The 13247-nt window shown below is 44.7% G+C and overlaps 1 protein-coding gene across 1 annotated transcript in view; it reads right to left on the reverse strand.

Annotated features, from left to right (window-relative positions):
- The window catches only part of LOC136833242 (ecdysone-inducible protein E75-like), a 450973-nt gene that overhangs the window by 28676 nt on the left and 409050 nt on the right, over positions 1-13247 (reverse strand). Inside the window, 1 exon segment of the mRNA XM_067095130.1 lies at positions 7549-7637. Coding sequence (XP_066951231.1) covers positions 7549-7637 — 89 coding nt within the window.

Below are 13247 nucleotides of genomic sequence, written 5' to 3' on the forward strand. Positions count from 1 at the left end.
ACCTGTTCTACATTGGTCCTGGGTCTGGCACTCTAACCCAATACTTTGACCCCGATTCCTGACACGCCAAGTGTTCCTACGAAAACGCGGGGCCAACAACATGCCCATAAAATAAATATGTATCAAGATAAAAGTATAAACCCAAATTTAAATGAGTCACTGACCAACAGCAACATTTAAATGCTAATGGGGAATGCTACTCAGCAGCGGCTAATATAGGAAAGAAAAAATACACTATTTCAGCTATTTATAGTTTTTTTCATCTCTCTCTCTCTCCGTACATAAAGTCCGAGGCATTTCAGTATTTCTCTGGAGAAATAAAAAAAAAAGAAAGAAAAAACGTGGGGAGGCCAAGGGCCTTGATAGGCCCGAAGAACGACCCTCACTCCACCTCCAGGTTTCTCTTTCTCTAAGGGGCCTTTCACTTCCACTGGCTCTCTAACGTAGGTTACTGTCCTCCTTCCTCCCCTCCTCCTCCTCCTTCCCCCCCACCACCCCCACCTTCTGACCTATTCCCTATTTCATTTTCTCACGAGCGCTTATATCCTTCGTTTTTTTTTTCAACCTTGACGACCAGATTGTGAAATTTCGTCTTATATCTCTCTAGCAACTTTTCAATATGAAATTTCAAATTTCATTGCTATATTTCAAATAACTCTTTACTCCCGAAGCCTGGTAGAGCGTTGAGGTACAGAGAGAGAAAAAGCGGAAACGAGAGGAAACGTTTACCAAAAGCAATGGGTCCGGTCTCTTCAACAGCAAAAGGCAAAAAGAGTGGTTGACGCCATTCATCGAGAAGCTAGAGTACAAACGCTAAAGGCTCATTTGAGAAAAAAAAAAAGTTATTACTATTATTATTACTGATACCTTCCTCGCATCCTCCCCTAACCATTCATTTGACTCACTTTCACTCCATTTGCTGTATTCCTGTACAACTACAACTAACAAATACAACCAAACAACAACAAGACAATTCTATTCACTTTCATTTCGACTGAACGTTTCTTCCCTGTGAGAGAGGGGTTTTAAAACCCGAAGGCCCACTCATCGCCCCCTTCTCTTCCTTCCTATAACCCCCACCCCAACCCCATATCGAATCCTAATTATAACATCCTAATATACGTGCCCTAAATTCGACAGCGGCACCAGGCAGGGACAGGCCGCGCCCTATATCCCAAATAGTATGTTAAGGTTACTACAGTTCATTCACCTTCACTATCGCGCAGGAGTACCAACTTTCCCCCGCCAATGCTGCCAACCGCTCTCAATGCTGCGCGCTGTTGAGTCGTTGCTTCTCTGGAATTTTCTTCTTTTCTGTAATTGCTTTCGACGAAAGTGTGCTAATTAAAGTATACGATATACGACTGCATGTAAAATCGTTAATTTACGGCAATGTCTAAAGTTTTTGCTTTTGACATAACTTCCCAATCGGCAAAATGGAGCGAGATTCACGAGAATCATTAAAGATGTCAAATATAAATGTCAAATTATTTCGTAATTCAACTTGAAACCAATTAAATATTTGAATGAAAATACTACACTGAATCCAAACGTCAAGTAAAATAACCAAAACCTCGTCGTAAGAAATAAACACGAGCAAAAACCACATCGCATCAGCAGAGTAGCGTCCCGCCTCCATCTGGCATAGCTTCCCATCGAGACCCATTTTCTCTGGTGCACTCGGAGCGTTCCCGTTTTCTGTGACACGTTTTCTTTGACGAGTCGGGGGGGGTCAACGACCCAGAGTTCACGTGATTTTAAACGAAGCGTGAGGATCCGTATCATAAGCGATTATTCAACTGCTCGGGAAATTATAACATCACAGCGAATCTAGTTCATGTGAACATGCTTCACGTGATATGCAAAAGATACCACTTCTCGGTTTTTTCTCTCTCCCGGAATAACCTTATTAATGATAATATCCGAGCGTTGTGTTAGATATGAGAGAGATAGGCCGAGGCTAGATTTAAACTTTCGATTGGAAATATGCGATGACGAAGGCGATGTTGGAGGAATAAAAAAAATATGCGTGTAACATTAGATCCAAGACCTCCTCCTCCTTCTTCTTCTTCTTCTTCCCTTGTAAGTGTGTTCCGGGGAACGAGGGCCGATGAACTTTTGGTTTCAATTATACACACTTTCCCTTCATCTGTCAAACCACTTTCCTGCGCATTTTTGCTTCTTGTGAAGATCGTCTTACGTCTCTGCTGTCTCTGTGGTCGAACTGGGGCTCTCTTACCTCATTTCACGTTCATTGGCTTTCCCTTTCCTCGTGAAAACAATTACGAATGACTACGTAACAGCAACTTGAATTACTGGCCTTCCTTTTCTCTCTCTCTCTCTCTCTCTCTCTCTCTCTCTCTCTCTCTCTCTCTCTCTCTTAGCAGCATACATGAGCGTCCGTGTGTGTGTGTGTGTGTGTTTGCAGCCCTCATATGATAGCCGTTCTGAGGTTAGTGACACCAGAGTTCAATAAAGTCTAACTAGGTCACTGTAATCTTCTCCGCCCTTACTCCTGAATACACGGCAAAACGAACGATGTGCGCCAACGCCTCATCATCCAAATGCACCATCACAGCCCCCTAAAACGCACGCATGCAAGCACACGCGCGCGCGCACACACACACACACACACACACACACACACACCCACTCAGACAGCCACAACTGAAGTACTGTTCAGGGTAAATGAAAGCAAGCAAAATGGTGATACCATTCTTCATTCATATATATATATATATATATATATATATATATATATATATATATATATATATATATATATACACAGTATATATATGTACATACATACATACACGTGTGTGTGATCTGGTCTTAGAGAAAACATCCAGTGCTTGTAAAGTTCACATTAGTGCAAAACAGAGACGACTATTGCAATTATAAAGTTAAAACTCCCTACAGTCAAATTCCAGGTCACGAAATCATTGAAAATTAGAACCGTGCGTATTTTTGAAAGCCTTTTAAATGACTTGAACGAAAACTTTCTACCGTCAAAACTTGAAAGCACGGAATTATCGCTTGTGGAGTCAACTTGGAACACGTCAACCAGTGCTTCCAACCTATATAGTTACTTTCCCTTCGTTCGGAGGCTAAAGTGAAAGTCTATTTGCCACAATGACCCGACGAAGGTAGGCCCATGACGTCATCGAGTATTTTTTTTTTCGGTCTAAGCGCGCGCATTTCATTTGAAAGTGAAACTTTTTAAAACTTTGTCGTGCTGGTTACTGGTGACACAGATGGAGGAATTGTGTGAATAGATTCTGTAATAACTTATTAAGTGAGGATTTGAATAGATCTACGGTAATTCAGCTACATTAAACGGCAGGTGTTGTTTCTGTTGGGGAGAGGACATTTCGAAAAACAACGTTCGCGGCGCCTAAGTGAAATGTCATGTGCTAATCCCGCAGAGTTTTTCAGAACATTCTCTTTCTTCCTCTACTCACACCTCGATTTCTCACGATGCCAAGCTATAAAAAGCCATTGTCCCAACCTCGAGGCCTATTATATCAAACAGCTATAAACAAACTTAATGAAGGATGATATTATTCTTCTTCTTCTAAAAATCGACAAGGCCAGCTGAACTGCAGTTTGTGTGAAGCGAGGTCTCTCTCTCCATTCACCTTGGATAGTGACAGGTCTCTCTCTCTCTCTCTTTCTCTCTCTGTGGCGCCCTTGATAGAAATACCCCAAGGTGAGATGGTTTATCCTTATCTTCGCATTATGAGCGACGTGCCACTCACTGCTAGCTAGCGGCGGCGGCGGCGGCGGCGGCGGCGGGGGCGACGATGCGTCACGTTTACATAAAATCGCACGGGGGGAAATCGGGATTACTTTCCTGGTGGGGGCTATTTATTTACGTAACTCTCTCGAGATGATGTGACGCCAGGGTATGGAAGATACCGTTTGGAAAATAATAATGCACTCCTCCTCCTCCTTCTTCTTCCTCCTCCTCCTCCTCTTCTTCTCCCCAATAGGCTTTTTTATTTTTTTATTTTTTCAGGACCTAATCTAATCTTTCGCAGGTTGGAAACAGCGCCTATCGGGTCGCTTACTTTTTTCCCCCCCTCCTTGGGAGGATGGGTGTTACGACAGTGGTGGCGAAGGGAGGGAGGGAGGGAGGGAGGGAGGGAGAGAGATGGAGATGGAAGAGGAGGTGGGTGTTGGTGTTGGTGTTGGTGGTGGCGGTGGTGGTGGTAGCGAGCCCTAGGCCGCAGCCTGGCCTTGGTGGCGTGAGCCTTGGGTCGTCCCTGCATAGGGACCAAATTTAAAGTTCCTCTTGGAGAGTTCAAGGTAAAGCGGGGAGGCGATTGTCCTAATAACCTTCAGACTTAGATGCCGATGTCAATATCCTCTTCTCTCTCTCTCTCTCTCTCTCTCTCTCTCTCTCTCTCTCTCTCTCTCTCTCTGTTTTATCCTGTTTCAGTCAAACTGTGAACTGGGAGATTGAAATGGTTTCCGAGTGACAGTTCGTTAATACCTGCGCCCCAGCCTTTCTTTTCTCTCTCTCTCTCTCTCTCTCTCTCTCTCTCTCTCTCTCTCTCTCTCTCTCTTTTATAGAGATTCTTTTATAGAGATTCGTTTCTTTTATGTTTCGATAATTAAAGCTACGAAAACAGACATATCCCGAATAGGGTAACTGCCTGTCCCAAAGGTCGATCCTTCAAACTCTGAAAAAAAAAAACATAGAAAACAAACGCACCGATTTAAATCTGGCACCCGCGCAAGGGCAGAACAACCCGCGGCATCTGTCCTGAGGGAAAGAAATAGAAAGTCTTAGAAAAAAAATGTCAGCTATCCCTTTTTCAGAAGCCACTGTTGTTGTTGTTGTTCCCTCTTATCCTTGACCAGTTTTGGGCGAAGTCTCCCCTTGAGGTGAGGCTCTTGCAGATTACGGACAGAAGGATACACCGCAAGCTGCGTCGAGAGAATTTCTTCCACGCAAGCATCAGTGTCGTTTTGCTCTTGCTGACAGGCGCACAACTGCGCGGCAAGTGCTCGAGCAAGCAACGAAGAATGCAAGCGCGCAAGTGCGCACTAGATATAGAAATATAGGTATCATTTATATATATATATATATATATATATATATATATATATATATATATATATATATATATATATATATATATATATATATATATACACAATCACCAATCCTCTTTTATAACGATTGTGTAACAATCGTGGTCTACAAATATCTACATCGTGGTTACATCAGAATTAGAACATGGTTATATTATATATATATATATATATATATATATATATATATATATATATATATATATATATATATTCATAGAGGCTCCAGCAGCCAAAGATCTCGAAAGGCACTTTCAAAAAGAACAATGACAAATAACATTCAAAAATGTTCTGGCCACTTTGAATGAAAGTGGAGGTTACGAGACGACAAACCACTTTCAATTGAAAAGTGACGAATGAAAGCGGCCTTCCCTTTCCCGCTAACCCCTCCCCCTGCGTCCCCAACCCCCAAAAACAAAGGCATCCACAACATGAACACTAAATAGCCAGAGAAAGTCATACATTTCTCTCCCCTTGGAATCCTCAGTGCACCCCTTCATTCCTCACACCCCTTCCCTTTCCCCTCCCTCCCCCTCTCCCCCACCTTCTCCCAAAGCAAGAATGCAAGCACTGGCGTTGGGCCCAAGATCTATGAACAAGGTCAGTAACCCTCGCATCTGGGCCCCAATATTTGGCTCAAGATCATCCGGGCTCGATGCCCCCCCACCCGTCCCCACCCTTCTTCCCCTTACCAAACCCCCTCCTTCCCTTTCCTTCCCCCTTCCCCTCCCCTACTATCAACCACCCTTTTGCCTGCCGACTTTTCGCCACTGCAAAGGCGCACACATATACACACACACACACACACACACACACACACACACACACATATACCCGTGGCAGACAGCGGCTTGAGCTGAAAGTAATTGATGGCCTAATATCTATTACGAAAAGGAAGGAAGTGCTGATCTGAATTCATAATACAAATATACATATATATATACATATATATTTTATATTTATATATATATATATATATATATATATATATATATATATATATATATATATATACATATACTATATAGATATATATAAATTAATTTCTACCGAACTCCTGTAAGACAACAACGACAGATCAGCAGCTTTCACACAGACTCACACAGCGCCTGCACTGCATTCGAGCAAAAAAAAAAAAAAAAAAACCAAAGGAGGCAGTTATAAATAAATGCAAACTTTGGAGAGCTGCGCGGAATCTGTACAGCCTAGCTTCATCAAAGGTGCGTTGACCTCACCGTCGTCATGACCTCGACTACGCTGCTGTTCGACTCCAAGCAAGCAAAAGGTCACCAGAAATTGTGCCTCATGACGAAACAAAAGTACGAGTTAGTGCGATGCGAGCCCACGTTTCTTCAGATACGTGCAAGGAGGTGAAATTTGCACGTTGTGAAAGCACGTACACAGACACACACACAAAACAGTAGCAGGCTTATGCAAAAATCAATAATAATAATAAAAAAAACTATTCTTAACGTTACAAAGACAACACAGCAGTTTTGCTCTTTTGTTTTGCAAGGTAAGGTTATACAAGAATAAAACAATGAAATCACCCATCCGGTTTTTCTTACGAAAAAAGGGATTCGGTTCCGCAGCTTCGAGAACAGCTCCCTCACTGGCTATCGAAAAACAAAGGCAGGAGCGTTAACAAGCATCATGGCTCTGCTATGAAGTAATAAGTAAAAACCAGGAGGTGTCCGCCAATGGACTGGTGAAGGAACAAACGCCACTCCTAGTCCTAGCCCGTCTGGGCTACAGGATACCGTATCATCCTCGAATAATGATCAAGCATTAGAGTAACACTGAATAATAAGATCATACACGCACACAGAGAGAGAGAGAGAGAGAGAGAAGGAACGAAAGAGAGAGGGGAGGAAGAGTTGACGTGGCCCTGGGGGAGGTCATTGTCCCCTTGGAGGATGGTTCAAGGAGAGAGAAAGAGAGAGAGAGAGAGAGAGAGAGGGGAGAGAAAGAGAGAGACAGAGAGAAAGAGAGAATGTTGTTGCTTGCGCTATTTCTGAATGTGTTGCCCGGGAAGCGTTGGGAGTCGTTGAGGTTGGATAATATAAAGTCTGTGGTCCTCTCTCTCGCAATTGAATTATGTGGGGGCTTCGGTAAAATGTGTCTCTGTATTTTTAACTGCTGGCGTGAGCGTCGAATGGATAATGGTCTCCCAGTCACCTTTTAATCAGTATCATTCTAGACCTAATTATGCACGAGAGTTGCACAAGGCGGCAGCCTCCTCTATGCAGCGCAAATAGAGAACTGGTAAAATTAATGTCCTTTGTCCAATAAAGAATTTAAATTCCTAAAACAGTACGGAACCTTCCCTGGATAAATTTGTTATACTGAACAGACCATAACAAACATAAAAGGTGATGCTTTTGAGTTGAGAAAATGAATATATCTCTCATTAACAAAAAAATTAGCAAACATAGGCCTACTTACTTTGCAGCCCTCGCAGGAATGGACACCATAGTGGAAACCGGATGCTTTGTCGCCACAAACGCGGCACAAGACGGTCGTCCCATCAAATTCTGTAAGGAAGAACAAATAAAAGAGTTATTTCGGCAATTGTAAGCTTTTGCAGACACAAAGAAAAACGTCAAAAATTGCTGAAAAGGGCACTTCTCATGAGCCAAATCTAAATAATGCAGTCTACCTGAATTTATAAATCAATTTCATTGTTTCTGTAGAATAATATCCACGAACACAGGTGGTGGTGAAGTATTCAATAATGAGATCCTGTAGCATGTTTTTTTTCTATTTTTTAGTTTCTGTAGCATGACTGTGGCAAAGTCTTACAACTTCGTTATCAGAGAATAAAAGAATTCTTATCAGAATTACTCGTTACAGACAAAAAAACTTGAGGGCAATGATCAGTTTAAAATGACAAACATACTTAAATCAAAAGCAATGCACTACCACACATGTGAACAAAAACCAAGTATACTAGTTTAAAATATAAAAACTTTTTTAAGCACTGATGCTGCACTGTTACGTAACTGAACACAAAATATGTCCCAATGCACTTTCATGACAAAACTTTTGACATTCACGAAAAAATTGGCGTAAAAACACAGAAGTGTGAAGAAAGAAAGTGATTAAAGCACTTGGTGATATCGAAAATAAAAGCAACTCTGACTCCAAGTAATTCCTACAGAGTACATGCAACAAAAGCCACAACTTGACAATAGACTTTGGGCACCGCACATGGGGAAAAAACACACACCAAAAGATTGGCTTACCAATCACAGTCTTGTCGACCAGGACTTGTGAATCACTGGGTATGTCATAATATTCCTGTTCGCAATACACAGGTTCCATGTTCTCGATGTTTAAAAAACAATCACAGAGGTTGGCAGGAGACTTCGGGGAAGAACAGAACTCCTCGAGCCTAAATATGATTTATTTTGTATCACCAGATACAAAAATAAATTCTATGCACAAAATATGGTATCCACTGCGTCTCATTATCCAACCGGGAGTTTCTCGTGTAACGAAAAAGTCATGTGCTACAAAGAACGGCGACTACCTTAAGGTTATCTCTATCTCCACACACGATTCTTTTCAAAAAGCACTCGGACACAGAAAATCCTCGGAGGGGGGCAAGAATGGATGACGACGAGGACCAGCAGCCGAAAGCACGAGCGGCATAAATCCAGAGAGGGACGTTGGAGGAATAAATGTTCTACTCTTTCTCCTTCACTCGTACAATGTGTGTGTACAACCAACAACACGCAAACTTCCCAACACGTGGACGGACCTAAACTCAGTTTCACTATCAGCCACCACGACTGAGCGCGAAAGTGGACGAGGTTATACTGGCGGAGGCATTGACGGCGGTGGAGACTGGAACCCGACTCAATGGGGTTGGCTCCCGTGGGGGGACGGGGCTGCCGGGAGGAGCAGGGGGAGGGAGCGCTCTCCCCCCAACCCGGTGTTTCAGGGACGAGGAGAGGGAGAGTGGAGGAGGCACCTCGGGAGGTGGAGGTTGGGGAGAGGGGAGTCGTGTGTGAGGAGGAGGAGGAGGAGGAACGAAGAGAGAGAGAGGGGGACAAGTGGAGAGAGAGAGAGAGAGAGAGAGAGAGAGAGAGAGAGAGAGGCACTACTAACCCCAGTCACTGAGAGCGAGAAGGCGAGGGGACTCTCGTGGATACGATATGGGAGGGAGAGTGCTAGCCAAAGGGGGAACGAGACTAACAGCGCTTTACTAGCCACCTTGGAGCCACCACGACTTGAGACGACAATGCATTTGCGAGAGAGGGACATAAACACGACGAATCTCGGCAGGCACGTCTTGGTCGTACGAAGCACGTGCATTTCTCGCCGTGCATTACCACCACCCGCTCCCTCAATTCAAGTTTCCTGCTTGTGGGGTCGGGGGGTGGTGGGGGCGTGACAGCAACAGCAACAGCAACAGCAGCAGCAGCAGCAGCAGCAGGAGCGTTATTCGTGACGTCACGGAAGGACAGTGACCCTTCGCTGTAACACCCCCGAGCTTTCGCTCGTTTAAAAAAAAAAAAAAAGGGGGGAATTTTTCCCGTCTCTTATCATTCTCTCATTCATTTTTTGCGAGTTCGAGTGGCCTCATTATTAAAACAACTAACAGCAATCTCGCATCGATTACAGTGTGCCATTCTTAGCATGCAGGAGCGTTAAAAGAATGATAAAAATACGCTTTAAATCTTGCCAGTGTAGCAACAGCATTATTACTAGTTACAGTGCCGGCGATTACATAAACCTGAGAAAAGCTACTTGATAGTGGATTCCCTGGGTAGAAAGAGGGTCCATTTTCAACCCCAGCTGTTTTTACCCGTGTCCCCATGACCCCAACAGCAAAAATCGATCTATTGGTCCCCCTCCCCTCCCCCCTTTACATGAAAATGATTTCTGTGTTGATCAATAATGACTTGGTTCTGTCAACCGCCCCTTCCCCTTGTAAGTTAGCCCACCCCCTCGTTTAAATCTCTCTCTCTCTCTCTCTCTCTCTCTCTCTCTCTCTCTCTCTCAACAGCAACCATTTATCACATAGGCCTAAAAGACGTCTCCGTTATTACTACCGCAAGCCCTTTTTAAGCTATTACTTCCTCGTTCAGAAGCGCTTCCTTTTCACACCACCGTCCGGACGAGGTTTTAGTTTAGGATCTTCTAAATCTCCTACGAAAATGGCGATCAACGCGAAATTACAACATTCAGAGTTGGACTATAAATGTCACCAAAATTGATTGAGCAATCTCTCTCTCTCGTTAAGAAGTTTCCCCTCGTGCGCAGCATTAAGCTAAAACTTGTAAGGCGGCTGTACAGTAGACAAAGAAGGCAAGAGGAAGACGAGGGTAAGCCGAGATAAGGTGGACCAAAGACTCTAAAACCCTAAAAATATGATACGATTATAATCAAGCTGGTTTAAGAGAGGGGCGGTATGAGTCTAAACGAGATTTTCATTCGTCTCAAGGCTGTTTTATCTGTCAGAAATCTCATTTTTTTTTTTGTTTTGTTTCACAGACTGGAGCCTTATACATTTAACTAAAGGTTCAAGGTTTTAAGTGACGACTTCAAAACTAAAAGTAACCAGGCAGCAACAATAGGTTTCCTTTGCCGTCGATTTCTCAAGCGTATTTTTTTTTTTTTTTTATGGCGCCTTCAAGTAACCACTTTCCAAGGGATAACAGCCTATACTGTCCCGCCGAATTCCTCCTCCTCCTCTCCCCCACCCATTCCATTCGTCCCTCCTCCTCCTCCTCCATCCCCTCAGCATCCTTAGCTTTCACTTTTTAAATCACTCTCTTTACCATTGTCAGATGTCGGGCCGGCTTCCTCAGCCATCCCGCGATTCTTACCATGTGTGAAAGTGATGAGGACGACCTGTTTGCTTCCAAGCACCAGGATTCGTTCTGGTTGAGATTTCGCCAGTAACTCTCTCTCTCTCTCTCTCTCTCTCTCTCTCTCTCTCTCTCTTTCTCTCTCTCTAGCGTCACTCAGCAACAAATACTCTGGGATTTTACGAAAAACATGACACATTTTCACCTCCATAGGACTAATTACTTATGCCGCGAAGATAAATCACAGGGGCCCTAGCAAAAGCCTGAAGAAAAAATTCTAGCTCAGAGAGAGAGAGAGAGAGAGAGAGAGAGAGAGAGAGAGAGAGAGAGATAGGAACCCGTGCAAGCCCATGTCTAACATCATGGACCTATGGCAACATATTTCCGTCGGTCTGCGTATTATCATGTCACTCCAAACCAGGACATCCTTCGTACCAGGAAATGATGTCTGGGGCCCCCAAGGATTGGTCATAGGATTAAGGAAGAAGGAAGCTACTACTAGAATCGTGGCGTAAGGGAGCCACACAGACATACACAAACACATACAAACATCATCATCAGTGACTGCTAAAGGTTAGACTGTACAGTCACTGCTAGTACTATATAGCAGCTAGTACTTGCTACTTGGACGGACGGGAGGAGGCAGAGGTTTCCTGGAGGGGTTGAGACCGCAAGAGAACTTGCAAACATTTGGGTTAATGAGAATAACATAGAAGATATATATTGCAATGAATCTAGGTACTTTGCGCGCTACAAGAAATGCGTACGCCTTATCTCAGAGTGACTGTTAACTTTCTGATTCCGTCTAATTCACGAGTTCTGGACCCCTCGAACGCCAATCAATGGAGAGTGCTCCTCCCTTTTCAGTCCGCCTCTAAATAGCGCCTAAATCAACACGAACTAGATTAATGTTGCATACACAATGAAGGTGGAGACACGTGGTGGTTCCTGGCAACTTACGCCTTTAACCTTCACCCGTATATTGGAGGCAACCACCTCCTACCCCAACCCCCTCCTCCCTCCCCCCCTCCTCCCCCTCCTCCCCCTTCCTCAACCACAGCACTCACTACTCTCCCATCACAGTACGGCCTCCCCCCCAAACCCTACCCTACATCTCCCTTAGTCCCCGTCCTCCCTGCTCCTGTCAACCTAGCCGCCCCTCCCCCACCCCCTCCCCTCTCGCCCGACCAAATCCTGCCCCTACATAATTCTCCGTGGCCCATAGACGCCAAGGCTGCAGAAGATCAAGCCCCGATCAACATCCAATTTGACAAGCCATAACAACACTTGTGGTTTGAAGGGTGGGTGGGTGGGTGAGGGGGAGGGGGAAGGGGGGAGGGGGTAGGGTATTGGCCAGGCCATCTCCATCAGCAGCCGTAGACCCCCTACCCTCCCCAAAAAAAAAACCATCGCCAGAGTTCAAGGTTAAAACAGGCGCTAATCTACGCTTCGCATTGCTAAGCAATTTCTCTTGGTCCCGGCGAGTTTTGCAAAACACTGGTGTAATGATTATTTTTAGCGTTCTCCTTAATCCGGCAGAGCTCACCTTCAGTTTCAAGCTACGATAATTCATTCCCGAGGGCAAAGCGCCGTTCGACAGGATTACATTATGGCAATAATTATTACACAACTGTGTTGATAAACACGCAAGGGCGTATGAAGTGGAAAATCGTAATTAATGATGAAAAATGAAAACGAGAAGAAGAGGCGGCGGTTGGTGGTGTCTCCCAGCACTGTGAGCAGAAGGCATCAGCAGCAGTTACAACGGCAGCAGAAGCAGGAGATTGTGGAAGGGGAGGGATTGGAAGGGGAGGGGGGCAGGAGGTGACGGTGGTGGTGGAGGAGGAGGAGTAGGAGAAGAGACGTGGCAGTGTTGTTTTATATGAAGGTCGTCGGCAGGACGCGGTCAACGGACTGCTCAAGGCCCGTCCCTGCTGCTGGTGGTGCTCTGCTCTGCTCTGCTCTGCTCTGCACTGCCTCTTTCTCCTAGCACCCTAATGGCGGCCCCCTGGCCCCTCTCTCTCTCTCTCTCTCTCTCTCTCTTTGCCTTCAATCACAGAAGGACGCGAGAGAGAGAGAGAGAGAGAGAGAGCCCCACCGTCACCATTCCTGTACGCAGCGCCCTTCCGTCATCGGCACCCTAGAGGACTTAGTCCTATAAATAGCTCCTGAGGCGTTGACGCCGACGCTCTAAAGCTAAAAAAAAATGAAAAGATGCCGCGATGCCCTTTCATTCCCGAGAGCCATCTCCTCGCTGGAGAACCCACAAGGTGTGATAATCGGATTAACTGGCGTCAAAACATTGATGGTTAAGACGGGGACAAG

The sequence above is a fragment of the Macrobrachium rosenbergii genome, chromosome 51 (assembly GCF_040412425.1).
Source record: "Macrobrachium rosenbergii isolate ZJJX-2024 chromosome 51, ASM4041242v1, whole genome shotgun sequence".
In the NCBI taxonomy this organism is placed as follows: Eukaryota; Metazoa; Arthropoda; class Malacostraca; order Decapoda; family Palaemonidae; genus Macrobrachium; species Macrobrachium rosenbergii.